Raw genomic sequence first — 26,045 nt, 5'->3', positions numbered from 1 at the left:
CCAGATTGGAGAGGGTGCAGGCTGGGCTGAGGGACACCCCCCCGCCTCATGCACAAATTTCGTGCACTGGGCCTATAGTACTTTAAATAATAAAGAATTTTAAAAAAGAGAGAGGCACTAAATTGTGAGGCATGAAACTTAAGAATCAAAGTTATAATTCCTAGGAGAGAAGATGAAGAAAGAGCTCAAGGAGTGGTCATGGAGCCTTGACAAGTAGGCAAGACTGGGAAGCTGGATGGAACAGAGGAGCCATGCATGCAATAGAAGCTACAAGGTGATTCCAATGTGGAGGCAGATAAGCCAGGCTTTTTGGGCTGCAGAGGTGGAAAGGCCAGCTAGAATATGGGGAGAGGTGAAGGCAAGAGGAAAGGTTATGAGGGGAGAGGGAAGCTGAGAGGTGAGATGAGGAGGATGTTGGTTTGGGATAAAAAGGGATTACATTTCTACAAAACAGGAAAAAAACAGAAGCACAGAAAATTGAATTTTTATTAGTGAAAAGTACACAGTGAATGTAGAAATTTTAGTGACAAGTACTGGGGTGAGCCCTGAATGTAGGCGTGATTGATCTGGCAGTGATGGGCAGAATGCATTCAAGGAGAGCAGTGTTACTGCAGTAGAGGTCTGCAGGGGGCCTTCTGCAGGAACCAGGGGTGAGGTGATGAGGAACTGGAATAAGGGAGTGCAGTTGGGATTAACTACAAAAGGCATATATTATTCCGTCTCTAATTTAGTTCATTCTAAAAATTGAGAAAGATTTCTAAATGTATTCATTCCACATTTTGAAAGAACTCTTAGGGATGCACACCTGAAAACATTTGAAATGGAATAAACCCTTTGATTTACTTTAACAGAGTCATCTGGGTGTTTTGAAAGCATAGCTGCTTTATTGTTGCCTCATGACCCACAGATTTTTATGTTCTAAGCCTGGTGGCTAACTCAAGTGACCATGAATAAAACAACAAAACAACAACACTGCACTGTTCTCTAGCTGGATTTAGATGCTTTCATTTAACTTTCAACTTAAGAGCGTGAAAGCACGTTATTTTTTAGGTACAATATTTGGAGCCCCCTCACACCAGTATGGTTCAGATGTTAAAAATGTTAATTAAATTTCTCCCTCTATCAAGAGACAATAGAGCTAAGTTCCTGAAAATATGAAGTATCAAGGCAAGGTCAGATGTTTTCTCTGATATCCTACTTCCTCTTGCCTCTCTCTACTTTCTATATTCCAGCCAGGCTGGAAAAAATATTTCCAGGGATAGAATAGTGAGCAATTTTTTCAAAATGCTACTTTATCCTACCAGTGAGATTCATAATTTGCTAGATTTAAAAATATGTGGGATAAATTTAATCCCTTCTTCACCTTCTTTCATCTGGTTCCACCCCTCTCCCAACTCTGACTGCTATCAGTCTGATCCATGTATCCATGCCTCCTATATTCATAACCCATAGACACAGGCAACAGTGTGGTGATGGACAGAGGGAAGGGGGTGGGGCAGGGGCTGGGAGGAGGCGGGAAAAGGGTTGTGGGCTGGGGGGAAAGGGGCAAGGGATGGGGACACCTATAATAGTGTCAACAATAAAAATGAAGTTTAAAACTGAAAAAAAAAAGATAAAACTTAAAAAAAATCATAAAATACACACACACAAACACACACAAACCCCCCCAAAACAAACAAACAAACAAACAAACAAAAACCCCACACACACAATGATAAATCAAAAGCTGCAACCTGGCTGAAAGCAAAACACTTTAAAATCCTGACCTGCTAGCTCCATGATGTTGAGAGAGGCCAGAGTCTATGAAACACTACAATGAAATTATAGAGGTCTGAGTATTTAGTAAGTCTAGACAATGCACTATGATCTGTTGTTGGAAACATCCTATCTAATAAAAGAGGTGATATGCAAATTGACTGTCACTCCAACACATAAGATGGCTGCCCCCATGTGGACACAAGATGGCCACCTCAAGATGGCCAGCAGGAAAGGGCAGTTGGGAGGGACCAGGCCTTCAAGGGAGGACAGTTGGGGGTGATCAAGCCTGAAGGGGAGGGCAGTTAGGAGTGACCAGGCTGGCAGGGGAGGGAAGTTGGGAGTGACCGGGGCTGCAGGGAAGGAGAGTTGGGGGGGACCCAGGCCTGCAGGGGAGAGCAGTTGCAGGGGACCAGACCAGCAGGGGAGAGCAGTTAGGGGCAATAGGCTGGCAGGGGAGGGAAGTTAGGGGTGACCAGGTCGGCAGGGAAGGGCCATTGGGGGGGGGGCAGGCCTGCAGGGGAGGGCAATTGGGGGTGACCAGGCTGGTAGGGGAGGGCAGTTAGGGGCAATTGGGCTGGCAGGGGAGCAGTTAGGCATCGATCAGGCTGGCAGGGGAGTGGTTAGGGGGTGATCAGGCTGGCAGGCAGAAGCTATTAGGGGCAATCAGGAAGGCAGGCAGGTGAGCAATTGGGATCCAGCAGTCCTGGACTGTGAGAGGGATGTCCGACTGCCCATTTAGGCAGTTGGGAGCCAGCAGTCCTGGATTGTGAGAGAGATGTCCGGCTGCCCGTTTAGGCCCGATCCCAGTAGGATTGGGCCTAAACGGTCAGTCGGACATCCCTCAAGGGGTCCCAGATTGGAGAGGGTGAAGGCTGGGCTGAGGGACACACACCCCCGTGCAAGAATTTTGTGCACTGGGCCTCTAGTGTACTTTATAAAATCCATTACTGAGCAGATAACATCTCCTTTTAAGATATCAGACCAAAAAATCAAGACCAAAAATATAAGCAAATAAATTAATTAAAAATAATAAGGTGTGTTGAATAATTCTAATTAAACATCTCTCTATATATTTTTAATATTTAAACAATTTTACTAGCTCATTTTATTTGTACAAATTATATTACTTCTAACTTTCTTTTCCATTTTTTAAAATGAAATATATTGTCAATATAGCACTGACAGAAGCAGGCTTTACTGTCATGAAGAAGCTATATTCAGAGGGTTCACGAACTGACTGGAAATCAGGACACTGAACGCCAATCCCCATTCTCTGGCTGACTCCGCGCTACCATCTGCCTGCCATTTAACTTAGGTTAAGGCAATGATTTGCAACCTCTTTCATCTCATGGCATACATAAATGAATTACTAAAATTCTGTGGCACGCCAAATAATATATTTTTTGCTGATTTGACAAAAAAAGTATAATTTTTATTCATTCACACTGGAAAGCTATTATTGTGTTGACTCTTGTCACTTTTTTATTTGATAATCTAAGGAAAAAGAGGTCAGGGCCTTTGACTAAATAGTCAGGTATTGCATGTTTTAAAAATTCTTCTGGCACACCAGTTGAGAATCACTGAACTAAGGAATCCTGCATAGCCAATAGTCTGTTTTTTAAGGGTCTTTCACTTGCTGTAATCAATGGGTTTACCACTTTATTTACCATTTAAATTTAGTGGATTTAAAATGACAACATTTATAAATAATTTTTAAATATGAGGGTGAATCTTACTGAATGTGATGCAATTTTTTATTTGTTGTTAACAATAAGCACAAAAATAACATAGTTGCACATTAAAATATTCATCAATATGTTTGTAAAAAAGATTGCTACTTTTCAGTTAATAAGTTTGCTCAAGAATTTATAGTTTGTACCTAACTAACAACATACAAATTAAATGTATATTGATATTTTAGGGTTTTCTAAGTTCAATATCATGTCATCTGGGAATACTGACTGTTTTACTTCCTCCTTTCCAATGTGGATACCTTTTATTTCTTCTTCTTGTTTTGTGGCTGTGGCTAGGACTTCCAATAATATGGTTCAAGAGGCATCCCTGTCTTGTTCCTGATCTTAAGGGAAAGACTTTTAGTTTTTTCCCATTGAGCATGATGTTGCTTGTAAGTTTTTTACAGATGGACTTTATTATGTTGTGGTATAATCCCTCTATTCTCACTTCGCTGAGAGGTTTTATCACAAATGGGTGATGGAATTTATCAAATGCTTTTTCTGCATCTATTGATAAGATTGTGGGATTTTTATCTTTCATTTTGAAACCATAAAAATCCTAGAAGAAAACATTTGCAGTAAAATCTCAGACATGTCCCATAGTAATATTTTGCTGATATATCTCCTAGGGTAATATAAACATAGGGAAAAAATAAACAAATGAAACTACATCACACTAAAAAGTATCTGCACAGCAAAGGAAAACAACAACAAAATGAAAAAGGAACTCAGTATATGGGAGAACATACTTGCCAATGATAAATTTCATAAGGTGTTAATTTCCAAAATATATAAAGAACTTAATACAACTCAACACCAGAAAGACAAGAAATCCCATTAAAAAAAAATGGGCAAAGGATCTTGATAGACTCTTCTCCAAATAGATCATACGGATGGTCAATAGACATATGAAAAGATGCTCAATATCACTAATCATCAGAGAGATGCAAATTAAAACCACAATTATATGTCACCTCACACTGGCCAGAAATAAATCAATTTATTTAAAATAAATTTATTGATGCTACCATCAATAAATCAACAAACAAGTGCTGGCGAGGATGTGGAGAAGCAGGAACCATATGCACTGTTGTTGGGAATGCAGACTGGTGCAGCCACTATGTAAAATAGTATGGAGTCTCTTCAACAAATTAAAATTAGAACTTCCTTTTAACTCAGAGATCCCACTTCTGGGAATATATCCTAAGAATTCTGAAAAAGAATATGTATACCCCTATATTCATAGCAGCATTATTTACAACAGCCAAGAGATGGAAATTTCCTAAGTGCCCATCAGTAGATGAGTGGATAAAAGAGCTGTGGTATATTTGCACAATGGAATACTACATGGCTGTAAAATAGAAGGAACTCTTACTATTTGCAACAGCATGTGTCTTTCATAGGATATGAATTTCTTTCTTTCTTTCTTTCTTTCTTTCTTTCTTTCTTTCTTTCTTTCTTTCTTTCTTTCTTTCTTTCTTTCTTTTTTTTATCCTCGCCTAAGGATATGTTTCCATTGACTTTTAGAGAATGTGGAAGAGAAAGGGAAAGACAGAGAGAAACATCAAAGTGAGAGGAACACTTTGATTGGTTGCCTCCTGCATGAGCCCTGATCTGGGCCCTGGCCAGGGAGGAGCCTGCAACCTAGGTACATGCCCTTGATCAGAATCAACCCAGACCCTGCTGTCGGCAGGCCAAGGCTCTATCCACTGAGTCAAACTGGCTAGGGCAGGATATGACATTTCTTAGCCCTCCAGCAGCGGACCTTCATTTTTTTCTCCAGAAGTGTGGTGGAAAAACCCTAGATCACCTTTTTGGATTCTTATTACCCAAGTTACTAAGAATATTACCAGTGGCATACAGGAAGCTTAGCCAATGTGCAGTCAGAAAAGGTGTTTCCTCTATAGTTCACACCAATCACAGGCTGTGCCCTGCCCAGGCCTAAAGCCTCTGGCCAAAGCTTTAGGTCTGGGCAGGGGACCTTCAGCTCCCTGTGATCGCAGACACCACCCATTGGGCAGGGAACCCCAGCTCCCTGCAATCCACCACAGGAGCAGACCCCCAGTTCCCTGCGATCCATCGCAGGCTCCCCGCTGGTGCCCAAGGCCGGAAAAGCCTCCGGCGGATGCTTTCCTGGTGGGTGTGGTTGGTGGGCGTGGGTTATGGGTGTGGTGAAGGTAAGGTCAATTTGCATATTACTCTTTTATTAGGTAGGATTCTTCCAATTTAGACTGTATGGAACAGCTGATATCCACAATAAAGCTGTGGATCAGGTTTACTAAAAATTTAAAGGAATACTATTAATGGTAGGCATGGTAAGAGATATAGAAATTCAAGTGTTTGGAAAATACCTCATATGAAGAATAATAAATTATGTGGAAAAAATGGATGTGTGATAGCAAGGCTTAGGGTGTCACAATGACTCCTCAAACATTCAAAATGAAAGAAAGAGCAGACATGTTTGCATACTGAAAACTGTAGGAAAGCCAATGCCTTCACAATTTAAAAAAAAACTACAAACAAATGCACAAAAATTGAATAAGCACTTACAGACAGCGAAGGCTTACCATTGGAAAAGCATTAGCAGAAGATAACATACTTTTATGTAAGATTTCAGCAAAGGAGATTAGGTAGGTTTCAAAGAATATAATATTTATCTTTATCTACCTGCTCATATAAAAGATGTCAGGAATTTGAGCACTCAGCAGGATATTGACCTGGTCTTTGACTCAGTAGGAGTCTCTACATGCTTAATATAATTTTAATTTAGCATAACAAAACATTTTTTAATCTTCAACCAAGGAGGGCAATTGTGGGCGATCAGGCCAGCATGGGAAGGCAGTTAGGGGTGACCGGGTTGGCAGAGGCAGAGAGTTTGGGGGACCAAGTCTGCAGGAGAGGGCAGTTGTGGGTGAACAGGTCAGCAGTTAGGTGCGACCAGGCTGGCAGGGAGGGCAGTTAGGGGCAATTGGGCTGGCAGGTGAGCACTTAGGGGATGATCAGGCTGACAGGGGAGTGGTTAGGGGGTGATCAGGAATGGTTAGGGGGTGATCAGGCTGTCAGGCAGAAGCTGTTAGGGGCAATCAGGCAGGCAGGCTGGCAAGCAGTTGGGAGCTAGCAGTCCTAGATTGTGAGAGGGATGTCTGACTGCCTGTTTAAGCCTGATCCCGGTGGGTCTAAATGGGCAGTCGGATCAGGCCTAAATGGGCAGTCAGACATCCCGCAAAGAGTGCCAGATGGAGAGGGTGTAGGCTGGGCTGAGGGACACATCCCCCAACCCATGCACGAATTTTGTGCACCAGGCCTCTAGTTATTCATATGGCCTGAAAACATTGGCAGTACATTTCAACACAATCTTACACTCCATCTTTCAAATTAAACTTTCATTCTTCCTCTAAAACCACCATCTTAGCCACTATTACACCAAACACAGATCACTTAATCTCTTTTCTGCACCTTTAATTAAGCTGCTCGCTCATTGTAGAATATATTTGACCTTCCCTTTATTTATACCCTATACCCTATTTATTTACATCCCACCGTGTCCAGAACCCTGAAGGGTCCATATTTTCCCTATTTGCTAGCTAACATGTTCCCTTGCCACAGTTTCATGGATGCTGAGAGAAAACATGAGACTCCAGGGTCAGAAACAAATGATTTTATTACTCACTAGATGCCCAGTGCACAAATTTGTGCATGTGTGGGGTCCGGCGGCCCCGCCCCCAATGGGGCGGATCCTGCTGGGTCAGCCAGGGGTAGGGGATGTGGGAAGTTGGCTGGCCGGCCCCACCCATGATCTGGGTGGAGGAGGCCAATTGGGGGTGGGGCAAGCTGGGGAAAAGGGCCGTGGGTGGTTGGCTGGCTGACCCAGCCCCTGATCGGGATGGGGGTGCTGATTGGGGGTGGGGCCGGCTTGGGGGATGGGCCATGGTCATTGGCGGGTGGGCCCAATCCCAGATTGGGGTGGAACCAGCCAGAGGGAAGGCCCGAGGGCTGTTGGCCAGCTGGCCCTGCCCCCGATTGGGATGGGGGGGTCGATTAGGGGCAGGGCTGGCCGGGGGTGGGGCCACAGGTGGTTGGCCAGCCGGCCCCACCCCCTGGTCAAACTCCTGGTTGAACTCCCGGTTGAGGGGACAATTTGCATATTAGCCTTTTATTATATAGGATGTCTCATAAGTATGAGCCTAATCCTATATAATGAAGAGGTAATATGAAAATTGACCCTCATGCCCTCACAAGATGGCTGCCTACAACCAGACCAGCAGGGGAGTTAGTGAGGGATGGCCAAATGACTGAACAGCAGGCTGCATGGGGTGACCAGGCCGGCGGGGGGCGCTATTGGGGGTGATCAGGTTGGCAGGGGAGGGCAGTAAGAGGCGACCAGGCTGGTGGTGGGGGCAGTTAGGGGTGACCAGGCTGGCAGGGGGGGCAGTTAGGGGCGATCAGGCCAGCACACAGAGGCAGTGAGGGACTATCAGGCCAGCAGGCAGGTGAGTGATTAGGAGCCAGCGGTACAGGATTGTGAGAGGGATCAGGCCTAAACCAGCAGTTGTACATCCCCCAAGGGGATCCGGATTGGAGAGGGTGCAGGCTGGGCTGAGCAGAACCCCCCAGTGCACAAATTTCACACACCAGTCCTCTAGTGTTTTCATAAGTTCTCATTCTCCCTCAGTTTCTAAGGGGACAATGTGGGAGAAGCCCACGTAAATATTGTACACACTATTTCTGACTTGGCTAAGGAATCCTGAGCCTAGGAAACTTGTATGACCTTAAAAATGTTCTGCTACCTTATCTGACCAATCTTTTCCCCTTAGGGAGACATTATTTTTAATATTCTGATCAGGAAACAAATCTGCCTTCTGCCCTGGAGGCAAACACTATCTCTAATAACCCAGAGTGCTTGTTACACAAACAATCTTGAAAAAAAGAAAGTTCAGGACAAAAACTGCCAAAAGACGTTGAAATGCAACAAAGAATTGTCTTTCGAATTTCATTTTTCAAACTACAAAGTAAACTTACTTCTTCATGATAAGAGGACACGGTACCCTCTCACTCCTGGCACTATGCTAGCCCTATGTCTGTGCCACTTGACAAGTCATTCATGTTGTGTGACATTATTTATATTATTTATTTTATTGCTTAATATTTGTATTCCATTTATATATATTATATATTCATTGTCTCTTTAAGTAGTTTAAACTCCATGGACGTACAAATAATAGAATAAATTATAGGCCTGGAGCACGAATTCATGCACTGGTGGGGCCCCTCAGCCTGGTCTGAGGGGATCCAGCCAAAACTGGCTCTCCAACATCCCCTGAGGTGTCATGGATTGCAAGAGGGTGCAGGCCAGGCCGAGGGACCCCACCAGTGCACGATTGGGGCCGGGAAGAGATCGTGGGAGGGCTCCAGGGCATATCCGGCCTGTCTCGTCCAGTCCCCATTGTCTGGACCCCAGCAACAAGCTAACATACCAGTCAGAGCGTCTGCCCCCTGGTGGTCAGTGCACATCATAGCGACTGGTTGAATGGTCGAACAGTCGGACACTTAGCATATTAGGCTTTTATTATGTAGGATTCCTGCTGGCCTAACAAAAATGAATGAAACTATATTTTAAGTAGCCACTCAAATATTTTTTAATGAATAAAAAAGAGTAAACACTTCTTAAATGATTCATCCCAAACAATGTGTAAAAAATGCTAGTAGAGATGAAATGGTTTTATTCTATCATTGGGGTAAATAAATGATTTAGAATGTGGCAGCCACTTTTTCTATGCTATTTTCTCTTCTTTACTTATCAAATACTAGAGGCCCAGTGCATGATTGAATCATGCACGTGTAGGGTCCTCTACACGCTTTCGCTTTCGATCACGGGGGAGCTGGGTGCCTGTTCGCTGGTGCACCAGGCCTTTCAGAAGCCTCCGGCTCGGCGGAGGCTTCTGAAAGGCCTGGTGCTGGAACAGACAGGCACCCAGCTCCCCCACTTTTGATGGTCTGCGGCCGCTGAGGGGGGCTGCCGCGGACACCTGGCTACCCTGCCATTGAGAGGCGCAGCTGGGTGTCCGCGGCAGGCCCCCTCAGCGGCTGCGGATCTGGCCATTGAGAGGTGCAGGAGGCGGGAGTCCCGCCCCCTGTGCCTCTCAACAGCAGGGTAGCCCCCCTCAGTGGCAGCGGATCCGTGCCTCTCAATAGCCGGATAGGCCACCCCGAGTCCCGGCCCCCAACCTCCCGCCGCCCAATCGTGGGCGTAGCGGGGTGATGGTAATTTACATGTTACTCTATTATTAGATAGGATATTTTTGTTTATTTGTTGTAAAATATCAAGAAATATCAATTCTTATGAAGAATTCAAGAAAGGTAAATCTAGAATTAGATTTTTGAATTGACAACAATAATAAAATTTGGAATGAAATTAGTTTTTACTTTTAGGAGCTTAATATTAATAGAAAAGGCCTTGGAGGAAAAATCTTTAAAACTATATTTTATGAATTTAAAAAATCAAATTATAATATATGCATATAGTTTAGAAAGTCAAATAATTATAAAAAACACAACCTAAAGTATTTCTGAGACCCAGAGACTATCTTTTCAATGCATATTTAAACATTCTTGGTTTTGCCTTTATAATCCTGAATGTTTAATTGATATATCTATATCTATATCTATATCTATATCTATATCTATATATATATATATATATATATATATATATATATATATATAGATATATTTTTTTTTTCATTGTAACAATGTCTTACTGATTTCTTCCTGTTGAAGACTTTAGCTTTCCCATACTAACCCTCTCCTATCATATTTTTTATGTCAAGTACTGTTGATATTATTGACCACATATCCTTCACAGTTGAACCTAGTAGTATATTTAGATTACATTTAATTTCAAATAACTTTTTTTTGTCTTCTTTTAATAATGTCAACATTTTGTTTCCTCAATTTTATATATACCTGTCCAACCATATTATTAAGCTTTCCATGAGAAGTGTAAAATTCCTCCCTAACACACCGGGTAACCCACCAGCTGCATCTTTTCACGAAGACATCCTGCACAGAGCCTCTGTATCCCTGTTTCAGTCTGTCATGGTTGCTTTTGGGTCCAACGCACAGCCATCATCTTGGTGTGTTGCTTCGTTATGGTCCTGGAATTCCCGTCTGTATTTTCCTATACATAATCTCCAAAAAACTACAACTCCTTCTCTGTCTTGATTTAATTCCTAGTTTGGTAAAACATACACAAAAGTAGCATCCCGAGAAAGAAAACATTGCAGAAAAATTTAGAATTCTTATAGATCTAAAAATGTCTTCCATCTTCTTTGATATTAAAAAAAAAAAAGTCTGGCTGCATGTAAAATTCTATTTTAGAAATATTTTTCTACAGAAGTCCAAAAGCTTTACTCAATTGTCTTCTAGCTTCCTGATTTCTATTGAGACCTTTGCCATTTTTATTTTTATTATATGTAACCATTTTAGAGAAAAACTAAAAGTTGGAAACTTTTATGATCTTCCTTTCGCTCTCACTGTTTTAAGTTGCAGGTTGATGTGTTTTGATGTGAACCGTGTTTACTCTGTCATGCCAGGCACTCAGTGGCCCTTTCTAACGGAAAACAAAGGCCCAAATACTATAATGGGAAATTTTCTTAAAGCATAATTTCTTCGTCTCTCTTTTCTCTGTTTGGAATAGTTGTTCAAATGTTAGCTCAGCTGCACTAATTCTGCAATTCTTATCTTCTCTCTCTTGTTCCAACCCTTTGATTGTTAAATTTTGTTTTACTCTCTGTAAGAGTTTTTCAAATTTATCTTTCATCCCTTCTAATGATTTTTGTTATCATTTTTAATATTCTAAGTGTTCTTTGATATTCTCTAAAAATTCCTTCTTTGTACTTTCCTCTTGTTATATGGATGACATTTTTCTCTTTTGTTCTAAGAAAACTAATTTTTAAAAAATCAGTAATTTTGTTTTGTCTTATATTTTAGCCCCCTGTATTATCCTTGTTTCCTGGAATCTCTTCCCATTTATTTGCCTTGGTCTCTCTCTCTCTCATTCGCTCTCACTCTCGCTCTCTCCCTCTCTCTTTTTTTCTCAAAAGATTGTCTCAAATGTCTATCTTCTGATATATTCACATCTAATAGTCAGTTTTAAATGGGCTTATTGGTAGCTCTGTTGATCAATAGTAGTCTTAATTGTGAGTATATTTGCTTGGCTGTTTCAACAGGGCCCCTACTTGTCAGAAAAACATAGCTTTTTCTCCAGTTCATCAATTTTCCTAGACAAGAATTGTCTAATTTTCTGACTAGAAGGCATTCTCTGACCAATAGTGAGAAAAGACTGTGATGAATATGTAAACTTTCACTTAATAACCCTTAATAATTATAGTATGTTGCCTCTTGTTTTTGATGATCCCAGAAATTTTAAAATATGTTTTTATTGATTTGAGAGAGGAAAAAAGAGGAATACAGAGATACAAATATCAATGAGACAGATGGATCAGTTGCCTCCTGCATGACCCCTATTGGGGATTGAGCCTGCAACCTGGCATGTGCCCTGAAGAGGAATCTAACCAGTGACCTCAACCACTGAACCACACTGGCTGAGTTGATTCCAGATTTTTTAATTCAAAGTTTCTCTGTACTCTATTGTTTTCTTCAGAGCTTATAGATCTTTCCCTTTTTACAAAGTTCCTTTGGTTCAATGTCTCACCAAACAAACAAAACATAAAAACCAATGAAAACACTACTCTTCTGTAGGGATTCACTGAGAAGTTGTCAGAAGAACAGGAGGTGGTTAGGCATTGAACCAATTCTTCTGATTTTAGACTTAATTATACTCTTACTCTAAGAACTAAATGGTGACTCTAATTCTTGAGCCTTTTAAAGGTTCTGTCACATAAGCATACCTAGTTCTATCCATACTGACAGTTTTGATGTATGCTAAGCAGTGACCATTTCTTGACCTGATTCTTTTCCTTCATAATTGTTTTTCTGCCATCTCCTTTCTTATTCTCTCTACCCCTATTGATATGTGTTTTGTTGTTGTGATTGATATTTTATCCTTTTACTATTGTTTTAGTATGGCTGCATAGGGAGAAGACATAAAGAATGCATATGTTTAAAACAACAGGTTTAGCTCTAGCCATTTGGCTGAGTGGATAGAGTGTTGGCCTGTGGATTGAAGGGTCCCACGTTCGATTCCGGTCAAGGGCACATGCCCAAGTTGTGGGCTCGATCCTGGTGGGGGACATGCAGGAGACAGCCTATCAATGATTCTCTGTCATCATTGATGTTTCTATTTCTCTCTCACTCTCCCTTCTGCTCTAAAATCAATAAAAATATATTTAAACAAAAAACAACAACAACAAAAAAAAACAGCAGGTTTAAATAAAACTAATTCTACATGTTTCTCTTAAACATATAGTTATTAGTTTTCAGAACCTCCTAAGAAAGTAGCTTCTCAGAGTCTGACAACTGGATGCTCAGAGCCTAGTGTAATTAATTGGCTTTTGATAAAAAAAAATATTTGTATACATGACTAGGCCGGATATTATGAAAAAAAATTTAATTCATTATGTGATTATGAAATCTGCCTCTTTATAAATAAACTATTATTAAGGAATTACACTTCAGATAATTCTTATAATGCATTTATAATTTTTAGAAAACAAAAAGATAGGTTATATTAAATTGAGGAACATAATTATAATATTTTTTCAAAATAATAATACAGAACCAATCATATTCTTGATTGAAATAGTAAACAAACAAAAATACATTTTGCAATTGCTTTATAAAATCAAAGTGAACTAATCTCTTTAACACAAGAAATTTTAGAAAATTAAATGAAGAGAATTACTAATTTACATTATTTAATTTCCTCAAATTCATTAAAATATTGATATAGTGTCACAAATATTTCAAAATATCTGTCTAATAAAAATAACCTCATTTTATATTAATCAATAGTAGCAGATTCCTCTTTCCTGAAAGTAAATTTCTTCATCAAAATAATCAGGGGTTATGCCCTAACTGGTTTGGCTCAGTGGATAGAGTGTTGGCCTGAAGACTGAATGGTCCCAGGTTCGATTCTGGTCAAGGGCATGTACCTTGGTTGTGGGCACATCCCCAGTAGGGGGTGTGCAGGAGGCAGCTGATCAATGTTTCTCTCTCATCGATGTTTCTAACTCTCTATCCTTCTCCCTTCCTCTCTGTAAAAAATCAATAAAATATATTTGAAAAAAAATATATAATAAGGGGTTATAACTTTAGATAGGTATTAGCTCTCAAGTCTAGAAAGTAATGATCAGAACATGAAATGTAATGAGATACATATTTTCACAATTTGGATAATGCTCCAGAACTAGTGATGGCCAGAAAATTAATATTTTATGGGGCAATTTTTATAGGCAACCTATCACAAGAAGTTAAGGCTAAATTATAATATTATTTAAAAATTTGTTATATCCATGCCATAGTCTGCCTCAATTTGTTATTGCAAATATAATCTTTACCTGCAGATTTTGGGGGTTTTTTTTTGGAATTTTATTTTATGCCCATTTTGTGTTTTAAGTTCTCTTAAGATTGATGCAAGTTCCACTTGTGGAACCAATTTAGAAAATGAAATATAAATGCATCCAGTACAGGTGATTATTCTAAAACCACGACTCCAACAGGAAAATAGCTCCTATTGTTTTAGCATTTTCTAAAATACTTAAAGCAAAGGGCCTGAAGTAAAGTAGCTCACTTGTTTATGGTTCACAGAAATGACTATCCAATCAAGCAGTCCCACATCAAATACTAAAAATCCCAGCACTGCTATATGTAACACTGTAATCTCTTTTAGGCACCAAAGCTGCCAAATTTAAACATAGCATTAATAAGTTAGTTACTTCCTTATTAACAGTGATAGAACTTGTTTAAACTTGTGAAGTTTCATGTACAGAAAACATACTTAAACCTAAAAACTGTCGTCTTCAAGTAGGTTATATTTGGAACAGGTGAATTCATCAAATAGGCCTAATTGTCTCTATTGTGAAGTGTTCTTAGCAGTCAGAAATTTTTGCAAAATTATTATCTGAAGGAGTTTATTTATCCAAACCTTCAAGAAAGGCATAACTCCTGAAAACATATGTCTTGATCCCGTAAAGAAAGATCTCTGGCATTCCTTGGAAAATTTACACCCATAGAGTCCATAATTGAATACATTTTATTGCCCTATATAATATAATTTTAGACAGCTTTCTAATAAATCTTGGCCACCAACAAATACTGAAAATAGTGCTTCATCATGGTTTGCATCACAGTGACATTTCACTTAAACAACATAGAACAAAATGTTAGTTCAGGTTAGTGGGAAACATCCCAGCGGAAGTCAAAGAAGTAGGGAACAGAGCGAGACTTCAGGAACGTGGCCCAAGCCTCACACTATCAGGGACTGACAAAACTGGAAGGGCCATTGCTGTCATCCCCACCGAACTGTGCAATAGGAACTAAGTCACTGAGGCACTACTGAGTCTAAACAGCCAGAGATATGAACAGCTAGAAGAGTGCAAGCAATGCAGAATAGTACTGAACAGGTTTTGTAGGAAGAAGGGGAGAAAGGAATGTTTTTAAGAGTCCTTAAAAACGTCAGTTCCCTCTTTGTATTATATTGTTAACCAAAATATATTTTTAAATTGTTATTATTAAACCTATTGTGGCAATACAAGTCACAAACTCTTATTCATAACCTTTGGGGAGTGTTTTTCAGAATATTTCAGATTTAAGGAAGATAATATGGTACATTGACCATGTATTATATGACACACTCAGTTGGATCTGGGGCAAAGCTGTGTAATCAAACACATTTTTTCCTGAGTAAAACATGTGAGTATTCATACAAAGTAGAGTAAATAAACTGTATAAAGTATCTTCTATTTTTTTTTTCTATTACAGTTAGTTCAGGTCAGATGTTGCCATCTAAGTAGATCACATCAAGTTTTGCTAAAAGAAGTTACCTATAAAACCTAATATATATATATATATATATATATATATATATATATATATATATATACACTCATTCAATTTTCAGAACATTTTAGATTTTAGAATTGTAATTAGGTATTAAAGTTGTGTATTTTAAAAATTTATGACCAAATTACAATAGCAAAATGCTTCTATAACTTCTAAGTAGTTATATTAAAGAAGTATTTAATTCATTTAAAGTAAATTTAGTTTAAAATTACATATGAATAGAAATACTAAAAATATTTTTAAAAGTATATGTAACAGGAGAAGGTGCGATATTGAGGTTGGGAAGTGTATGGGTAAGCCCCAGCTGTGTGCCAGTGCGGACGGGAAGATGACATGCAGATGCCCAAGTTACTCCAAGAAATGCCTAAGGGGCTAGAACAATGGATTTCTTCTCTCTCATCCTTTCCAGAAAGGTAGCAAGCGCATGAATGTGGAAGGCTAATCACAAATAAAACCCTGTCACCCAATGCTCAGTTACCTGAATAATTAATGATATTCAACATGGGATCTGCTAAATAGATCTTGTGTAGTTTCAATCACTTTTCTAACTATGCAACACCTGTCATGCATTGAAAGAAAAGGAAATAGAACAGAATGAAATATAGGTAGTAAACCCGAAATTCTTTACTTGTTACTTATGCCTGAATTACTTTAAGGCAAGAAAAAATCCTGTTATTCTAACACTAAGGAGTTAATAAATAAAATTTAAGTTCTTCTAAAGAGACAATGGAATGGTGAATAAACCTGTTAAAAATATCAAAATGATTGCAGGACTGTAATTTGTTTTGGTGGGGAAGAAAGTAAAGAGACCAAAATAATTTTAAGTGTATTTGTTAACAGCACAAAGTGGAAAAATGAGAATAAGAACTAAAATAAATCAATAAACACTTTCCACGTGGCACATTTTTCGAGGTTCTGACTATTTTCAAGAGTTAGATCAAAACCAGTCAACACAGAGATTTTGGTATTTTACTGTCAAATAGCTCTACATATATGATAAACACTTAAAAAGCAAGGATAGTTAAAATTACACATGTGTAAAATTAACAAGCATTCAACACTACTAATTCATTGGTGAAATATTCAGTTACATTTATTGTTTTATTCATTTGGTTCTTAAATGTTCTTTAAATAATATGTATTATTTTATCATAAAATTATGAAATTTTCTATAGGAGATTCTTTTTTTCTGAAATATATTAAATGAGGTATCATCTTATATACCTCTCATTCTCAACTAAATAGTGCTTAATCAGTTTTCTGGAAAATTTACTTACAGTACACATCCACTCTGATTGACTTTATCGCTGGGGACCCCAAGCCATTCTCTGCTTTACAGTAATACCGGCCTCCTTGGTTTCGCTGAATATTTGTAATCCTTAAAGTCTCATTGAAGACACTTGAGTCTTGGAATCTGTCGGAGGCACTTCCTGCTGTTTTGGTCCACCTGATCTGAGCAAGCATCAACAAAGATTGTTACTTTAGGTTGGTTTTCTCAAAGAAATATCAAAAATCAAATCATTTGAAGAATTTTCTTTCAGATCTACTACACTGCCATCCCTGGAAAGTTACTAAAATTTAAAAAGAAAAATTTATACATATACTGTAACTAACTTATAAAATTTTAAGTGCCATGTTATCATTGTACAGTGTATGTAATTTTAATTCAATTGCATAGAATTTATCAATAGCTTAATCATTGTGGAGGACAAATAAATATAATATAAAGAAAGTTAAAAATATGTAGTCACCCCAAGTATGTAGTTTCACTTTCTGCCATTTCAGTTACTTGTGGTCAACCCCAGTCTGAAATATTACATAGAAAATTCCAGAAATAAATAATTCATACGGTTAAATTGCACACTGCTGTTCTGAGTTACCTGATGAAATCTCACACCATTCCACTCTATCCTGCCCAGGATGTAAATCAACCCTTTATCACTCAGTAGCCTTCAGTTATCACATCTACTGTTATGATATCACAGTGCTTGTGTTTAAATAAACCTTATGTTTTTAATAATGGTTCCTAGTCCACTCACATAACTTTTATTACAGTATATTGGTATAATTGTCCTATCTTTATTATTAGTTATTATTGTTAATCTCTTACTTTGCCTAATTTATAAATTAAGGAATGCATGTATAAGAAAAAACAGTATATATAGGGTTCCTTACTATCCACAGTTTCAGGCATCCACTGAGGGTCTTATAAGTACACCTGAGAGCAAGTGGGGATCTACTGAAGTAAGTTGTAAATACTAATTAGTTTCTCTTTTTTGTTGGGCAGTTAATTTTTTTTTTATATTTTCCAAACCCTGTAAGATACTTTTAATTTATTAGCACAGGTATCACAAGTAGGCTCTCAATTTCTTTTTGAACAAGCTTCATTATTTTATTTTAATTTTTCTGTTTGATTTGGATAATCCTATATAATAAAAGGCTAATATGCAAGTAGACAGAACAGTGGAACAACCAAACAACTGAACAACCTGTCGCTATGACATGTGCTGACCACCAGGGAGCGCACACAGAACATCGTGGACATCAGCAGCAGGCAGCAGAGCACGGAACATGGTGGGTGTCAGCCACAGTGGGATGGTGGAGCAGATGAGCAGGGGCGCCAGACCAAGGCGAGGCGCCCGTCGCTGTCATGGGGTGAGCCTCTGGCGGTCACTGAAAATTCTTTACTCCCGCGCATTGCGGTCCCGTCCAGCACTCACACCTGCTGCTGATGCTGACCCCACTCACACCCTCTGCCAGCTCTGGAGCTGCCTCTTGCACCCACTGCCAGCAACAGCCCTGCTCGCACCCTCAGCCAGCGCCAGCCCCATGCACACCCTCAGCCAGAGCCAGTGCTGTTGCTTACACCCACTTCCGGTGCCCGGTGCCAGTCCTAATCACTCAGCACCATCAGCGGGTGCAAGTGGCGGCTGTTGGCCCCAATTGCCCCTGAGGTCTTTACCACCTCCCCCTGCTCTGAGGGATGATTGGGGAAGAGGCCACTGGTCGAACCTGCTGATGGCACCAGCCATGCTCATACCCGCTGCTGGTGCTGGCCCCAATCGCTCTGCACCATCAGCAGTTGTGAGCTGGGCTGGCACCATCAGCCCGTGGGAGCAGCAATGGCGGCAGTGGGGCTGCCAGCAGACAGGGGACAAGGGGCTGTGGTGGGAGGGGCAAGGCAGGAGTGTAGAGAATGGGCTGAGACCTGCCCCTATGTCCACTGCAGCCTCTCAGCCCACAGTTCCTTTCAAGGTGCACGAATTCGTGCACTAGGCCCTTAGTTTAAGAATATTGTTGTAATGGCTTATTGAGAGTGCTAGAGGCCTGGTGCACAAAATTTGTTCACAGGGAGTGGGTCTCTCAGACCAACCTGCACCCTCTCACAATCCAGACCTCTGGCTCCTAACCACTCTCCTGCCTGCCTGCCTGATCTCCCCTAACCACTCTGCCTGCCTGCCTCATCACCCCTAACCACTCTCCTGCCTGCCTCTTGCCCCTAACTGTTTGCCTTCCTGCCTGATCACCACTAACCACCTCTGCCTGCCTGCCTGATCGCCCTAACTACTCACCTGCCAGCCTGATCGCCCCTAACCACTCTGCCTGCCTGCCTGATTGCCCCTAACCACCTCTGCCTCAGCCCCCATGGCAGCGGCTTCATCTGGAAGGATGTCCAGATGATGTCTAGAAAGGCGTTTGGCTGTTCGATCTAATTAGAATATTATGCTTTTATTATTATAGATATGCAATTTTACACACCTGGTTGTTAAAAATCCTTTTTTATGGCTTTGTTTTAATAAGCCCACAAATGACTTGTCAGTTTTGATCATTAGAATTCACTTTACATCAATAATTATTTCCAAAAAATGTGCAAGCTTTCCCAAAGAGAACACCTGTATTACACTGCCAAAGCATTTTGAATATATAAAACATTCCATTATAAACAATACTCTTCTTTTAAACACAGCTGTGTACAGCAGACTAAGTTTTTGCTAGCAATAAAGACACATTTAACTCAAGTTTTGTGTTATTTTAATTTATAAAACCTGAACAAAAGCCACATGATGGTACTGTAAAATGATAAGAAGTAAAAATAATTTTTTCTCTCTTTGTCCCTGCTGTACATTCCCGAGGGGTCCCAGATTAGAGAGGGTGCAGGCTGGGCTGAGGGGATCCCCCGTGCATGAACTTCATGCACCAGGCCTCTAGTATGCTCATAAAAACACAGGATATAACTAAGGCACTGGTTTGATAACTAACATTTCCATGGTGAAATCTAGGATTCTATTTTTATTTAAATTTCAAAATCTGAAGGCAACCAAGTAAAAAAAAAAAACTTAAATAAACAAATTATATATATTTCTTGTATAGATATATGCCAATTCTAAGATAATAGATATTTCTAAGATAAAAATAAAACATAATTTCAATTATAATAGTGAGTGTCCTTTGACTATCATAATAAGCAAAATTGATTTTGAAAAATAAATATTTCATTAAACAAAAAGTAAGTTCAGGATAAAACTTAGGGAAATAACCTAGCACTTTCAGATATTATAAATATGTTATTAGGATACAATGATTAAGTTGTATATTACTGGTACAATACTAGAAATTGTTTGGGAATAAGGGAGAGACCAAGACCATGAGTGCACTTGTGTGTGTTGGTGTGTGTGTGTGTGTGTGTGTGTGTGTGTGTGTGTGTGAGGGAGAGAGAGAGAGAGAGAGAGAGAGAGAGAGAGAGAGAGAGAGAGAAAGAGGGAGAGAGAGAGAAGAATAGAAAGGTGAGAGATAGGGAGGAGACAGGTATCAAACTTTTTGGTCTTTAAAATTATTAAGGACTCCAAATAGCTTTTGTTTATTTGAATATCCATTCATAATTATATTAGAAATTAAAACTGAGACCATGTTAAAATGTACATTAACTCATTTTAAATTATATTAATAAACTCATAAAATGTTAATATAAATAACATTTTAAAACAGAAAACCATATTTTCCAAAACAAAAAATAATTGAGTAAAAACAATTAAATTGTTTTATAAGTCTTCAAATCTCATTAATATTTAATTTACTGTAAAATATTCAGCTGAATAATCATATCAACTTCTGTATGCAACCTGTTGCAACATGTTGCTTTGTTTGAAACATTTGAAGAAAATCTGACATTTATTTGGTTGTTAAGGGAAAAAAAATATTTCAGTAGCCTTTTCAGGTAATTGTGAATAGTCTTCTTTAATATCACACTAAAACTCTATAAGTGGTAGTTTTCTTAACTTTGCATGCAAAGTGGAATCTGTAACCATATCAATGACCTCTTGATACTCTGTTACATTAAAATCCATTGGTCTATCCTGAACTTTGTATACATTTTTTATTCATACATGATTTCATAACACTGTGCATTAGTCATTTGGATAATATAAATTCACTGAGTTATGCAGATCTTTTAAATATTGACATATTTCATTATGTATTAGAAGTCATGTTTATTAATATCATCATGAATCTCTTTAGAATAGTCTTTAAAGCATTGAGAAGCTGCCGTGCTTTTCCAAATTTTATCATTAGTAACAAATATTGCTTTGGTGTTTTCTTTGGAATGGCAGGTTTATTTCATTCATATTTGATAAGATATTTGCCAAAAACCCATTATTGAATAACGATACCTTGTATAACAATCACTCTTTTAAGTTAAAAACACTATTCTATGAAAAAGTGGCTAATTCACTGCAAAACTTAAACACACTAGTCCTTACTTACTTAAGACAACACTGTACTTTAATAAGTAGCAAAAATATTTTATAGGAATTTTCCATTTTGCCACTCAGAATATTAAAAATACAGTAGTCAAATTTCAAAATGTCAAACATTTCCCCTCTACTTATAAAAAATAAATACAAAAAGGAAATATTCTTGAGTCATAGAAAGACATGTCTACTTATTGAGAGGGCTTAACAATTTATATGTCTAATTGATGAGAAAGGAAGCCCCAGACATCCTACCTAATAAAATGGTAATATGTAAATTACTATCACTCTGCTACACCAATGATTGGGCCAGCGGGAGGCACAGGGGGCGGGACTCGGGGTGGCGGGGGTAGCCAATTGGGCCAGCGGGACACTGAGCCATGGCTGTGCTGTGGAACAGAAGGGGCCTCTGGGGCAGCGAGCTCACGTCCCACCACGGACCATCAAAAGCAGGGAGCTGGGTGCCTGTCTGCTCCGGCACCAGGCCTTTTGGAAGCCTCCGCCATGCTGGAGGCTTCTGAAAGGCCTGGTGCACCAGGGGACAGGCACCCAGCATCCCCGTGATCAAAAGCGAAAGCGTGTAGGGCACCCTACACGTGCATGATTCAATCATGCACTGGGCCTCTAGTATTCTGATAAAAGTTGTGACTTCAAAGTCTACAAAGAAAATTTTATGGGCTTCCAGGCAGAAAGTATGTCTGATTCTGTTCATTCCCTAAAGTTGACTCTCCCCTTCTTTTGTGTTAGAAACCCAAATTATTCATTGAGCTCATGGCTGCCCAGGACAGAGAAAAAATTTTCCAGTTGACCCATTAGATTAGGTTCTTGTCTGTGTGTTTCAAGCAGAAATGTCCTTATAGAAAAACAGGAATTAAAATTTTGCTCATTTCAGCACATTTTCACTGGTTCACATATTCGACCATGAGCTTATTTGGAACAAAAATAAAGCACAGAGAAGCAATTAAATAAAAATCTGAATTCCTGACATCACAAAGTTGTACCTAATTGCCATGAACTATTTATAGCTCTGTACTTCCACATGAGAAATAAGTCAAATTATACTTTATGTTATATTTCCTGGGGATTTTATATGACTCAGAGCCAAATAAATAAACTGGATCTGAAACCTTTAATTTTGAAAATATATTTTAAAAGCATTTAACATTAATACATCATCATTTGATAGATAAGTATGGTTCACCTGGATAAAATACAACTTACAATTTAAGTACTGAATAAAATTTCTTAAAATAAAAAAGACATAGAATAAGAAGATTTATAATATCCTAACAAAACCTTGGGGTTTGGAGCCGGTGGAGGACACACACACACACACAAAAAAAAGATAAAAATTCTTAATGCCATGTGAGAAGGAAAAGGAAGGAGGGAAGTAAGTTATCTAAAATCTTAAACTCCCAGAGAGTTAGGAGAGGGAAGAGTGTTTCTCTATGGGAGAAAGAGTAGGTAATTTGTTTAGAAATACCAATAGAATCATAAATGTCTAATTAAAATAGTTTTTTTAAATGCACAATTCCAGTAATGGGAGGGAAAATGAGATAAAAGTGAAAAGAATAGAAATTTGATAAAATGACCAAAATTAAAGCAAAGGAAAAAGAGAAATTATATAATCCTATATAATAAAAGCCTAATATGCAAATGGATGGAATGGCAGAATGACCAGGCAGAACACTGGTTGCTATGGCATCCACTAACCACCAGGGGGAAGACACTCAACACAGGAGATGGCCACAGCCCACAGGCCCAAGGCCAGCCAAGGTGGATGCTAGCAGGACCCCAATCGCCCTGCTGATCACCCCGCAGAGGAAGGCGACTGGTGGAGGTGGCGAAGGGCAGGGCCGGCGAGTGGGCGGCACCAGCCCAGCCAAGTCGGGTGCCAGCAGGGACCCCTAGTTGTCCCACAGATTGGCCCTGATCACTGGCCAGGCCTAGGGACCGTCCCCACGCACGAATTCCATGCACTGGGCCTCTAATTTTAAATAAATAATAACCACAGAATACGAGAAAGATGGAAACAGTTGTATCGGTCATAGTTTAAATGTGAACAGATTGATTTGCACATTACAAGAGTCTATTAAACTGGATTTAAAAGTAACAAGTTTAATAGTACATGCTGTTTATCAAATATGTGTCTCTATATAAATGTAATTATATAAATTATAATATACTTATATAATTTAAATGTTTATAAAATATACTAGTATAATGTATGCATATAATTTGTATATTATATGATAATTGGACTTAAAAGTAAAAACAAGTTTTTATGCTGTTTACCAAATATATATAATTTAATATATATTAAAATAAGGTGGCAATAAAAGATTGGAAGCCAAGATTGGAATAAAAAGATGTGGACAAAGTGGTAACAGAAATATGTAAATTATAATCAATAAGTCAGCAGCAACAATATATACAATAAGGTTAAATTAATAAATTTGCAATTAAAAACATTAACAGGGAAAAAAGGCCGTTACTTTATATAATGTTAAAAGTCACAACTGATAGCAAAAACATTTTTCTTAATTTGTATGCAATAAAGTGCATAATAACTAAAGTTATAAGATAAATTAAAAACCGAAGAATTTGAGAGACACAAAGCTGCAGTGGGAAATTCCAATACTTATGTAAGAAGTAGACAATTCTAGAAGATACAGGTGTTTTTTTTAATTCAGCATAAAAATAAGTAAAACAGAGAAATTGAAAAATATAATCAGCATATAATTCAAAGAGAAAATTAAAATGTTGCTAACTATCTAGATGTTAATGAATAGGAAGCAGTTCATGCTAAAGTCTATGAATCCAGTGAAAGGAGCACAAAGAGGAAAACATAAACCTTAAATATCTCCTATAATAAGGAATGAATAAATAAGAATAAAAAAGGCGTTCATATCATTTATTTTAATTTAATGTAGGCTGGTGGACTCTAAATTAAACTAATATTTGTTATGCAAGAACTGAAGAACTAATTCATCATTATTTTACTTTCTTCACCTGAAGTGTCCTATGAGCTAGCCTGGCATGGGAGCACAGAATGTCATTGGAGACGCAATACAATGCACAGGGAGTACCGCTGGAAGACCTCATGGATAATTCAACTCTGAATTCCAGCAATTACTTTAGTAGGTAACCCACCTATATCTGTTGAATGAGTTTATAGCACTTAAACTGAAATTTGGGGTGGTGGATATAGTGGTAAGAGAGACAATGAACAGTGATTTATACAAGATGAAAGTTAGATTCAGTCCTGTACTTAAAAAAAAAAAAATCTGGAGTGAGGCAGATCAATGTGTACTTAATGGCTCTGCTCAGAGACTCAGGCTCTTTAGAGGTGCCTTCCTCGTCATGTGTTGCTTGAGTTCAAGCTCCAAAATATCAGCTATAGATCTAGCTGTCACATCCATTGCTAGCAGAAGGAAAGAGGAAAAGAAAAAAATATGCCTGCTAGTTGTCTTTTACAGAAAATTCTAGTGTGCTGCCTCGTGACACTTCTGCATATAATTCATCAGGTAGTTATACCCCATCCCTGGCTATAAGAAAGGCTGGGCGATGTACTCCATGCCACACATGGCACCTCCCTCCCAACCCACTGCTGAGACTTGATAGTTCCATAACTCTCAAAAAAAGGGAGAAGGGATATTCGGAACAATTGCTGGTCCCACAGTGGGAATAAAATATATACAATTTCTGATATGCTGCATTATTAAATACTAGAGGCCCAGTGCCTGAAAATTCATGCACTGGGGGGTCACTCAGGCCAGCCTGCCTGCTCTCACAGTCTGAGAGCCCTCAGGGGATGTCCTACTGATGGCTTAGGCCGGCTCCCCCCAGTCTTGCCTCCCTCTGCAGAAGGCCACCGGGCTGATAGGGAAGGGGGGGGGAGGTGCCACCCCCATCACCCTGCTGCTGCTGCCGCTGCCACTGCTGGCCGCCACAGCTGCCAGCCCTCGGCCCTCACAGCCGCCAAGGTGTTTTCATCAACATGGACTACAGTCCCTTGACCACAAAATAATGACAACTTTCTTTAGGCATTTTCAAGATGTCTCTTTTAAAGGAAATGACCTTTCTTTCTTTCTTTCTTTCTTTCTTTCTTTCTTTCTTTCTTTCTTTCTTTCTTTCTTTCTTTCTTTCTTTCTCTTTCTTGCTCTCTTTCTTTCTTTCTCTCTCTTCCCTGAGGATATTTTCCCATTGATTTTTAGAGAGCATGGAAGAGAGAGGGAAAGACAAAGAGAAACATCAATGTGAGAAGGAGACATCAATTGGTTGCCTCCTACATGAGCCCTGACCTGGGCCTGTGGCTCAGCAGCCATGGGGGTTGCTGATCAGGCCCTGTCTCTCTCTCTCTGGCCTTCGCAGCAGCCACGGCGGCTGCTGATCAGGCCCTCCCCTGGTGCAGGCACATGGAGGCCTCTGCCGCGGACCCACTCCTGCTGCTGCAAGTCCCCGCCCACCCGCGCCTGCTGTGAAATCAGCCTGCTCTTTGGTCATTACTCTGATGGTGTCAGGACAATTTGCATATTCCTCTATTATTAATATAGATGATTGTGTTTAAATCCTGTTACAGTGACATTAACTAACAATTTCCATAAAAATAACATCAATGGAAAAGAAAGATACTAAAATTTAGGAAATACCATTTTACTCTAATTTCCTACCTAATTGGAAGAAACAACAGGGAGATCCTCTTAGGTTATAGAACACTAGAGCCCTGGTGCATGGATTTGTGCACAGGTGGAGTCCAGCCGGGGGGAGGGGATGTGGGAGG

At 39.2% G+C, this 26,045-nt stretch overlaps 1 protein-coding gene across 2 annotated transcripts in view; it reads right to left on the bottom strand.

Moving 5' to 3' along the window:
* MDGA2 (MAM domain containing glycosylphosphatidylinositol anchor 2) overlaps positions 1–26,045 on the bottom strand; it is a 981,798-nt gene that overhangs the window by 420,620 nt on the left and 535,133 nt on the right. For both annotated transcript variants that reach the window (XM_079779348.1, XM_079779347.1), the window contains exon 3: positions 16,790–16,964. In XM_079779348.1, the coding sequence (XP_079635474.1) occupies positions 16,790–16,964 (175 nt within the window). The remainder of the gene's footprint in view (positions 1–16,789; positions 16,965–26,045) is intronic.

The sequence above is a fragment of the Cnephaeus nilssonii genome (genome assembly GCF_951640355.1).
Source record: "Cnephaeus nilssonii genome assembly, chromosome: 1".
Taxonomy (NCBI): domain Eukaryota; kingdom Metazoa; phylum Chordata; class Mammalia; order Chiroptera; family Vespertilionidae; genus Cnephaeus; species Cnephaeus nilssonii.
The sequence above is the reverse complement of the archived record's forward strand: the minus strand, read 5'-3'. Positions and strand labels throughout refer to the sequence as shown.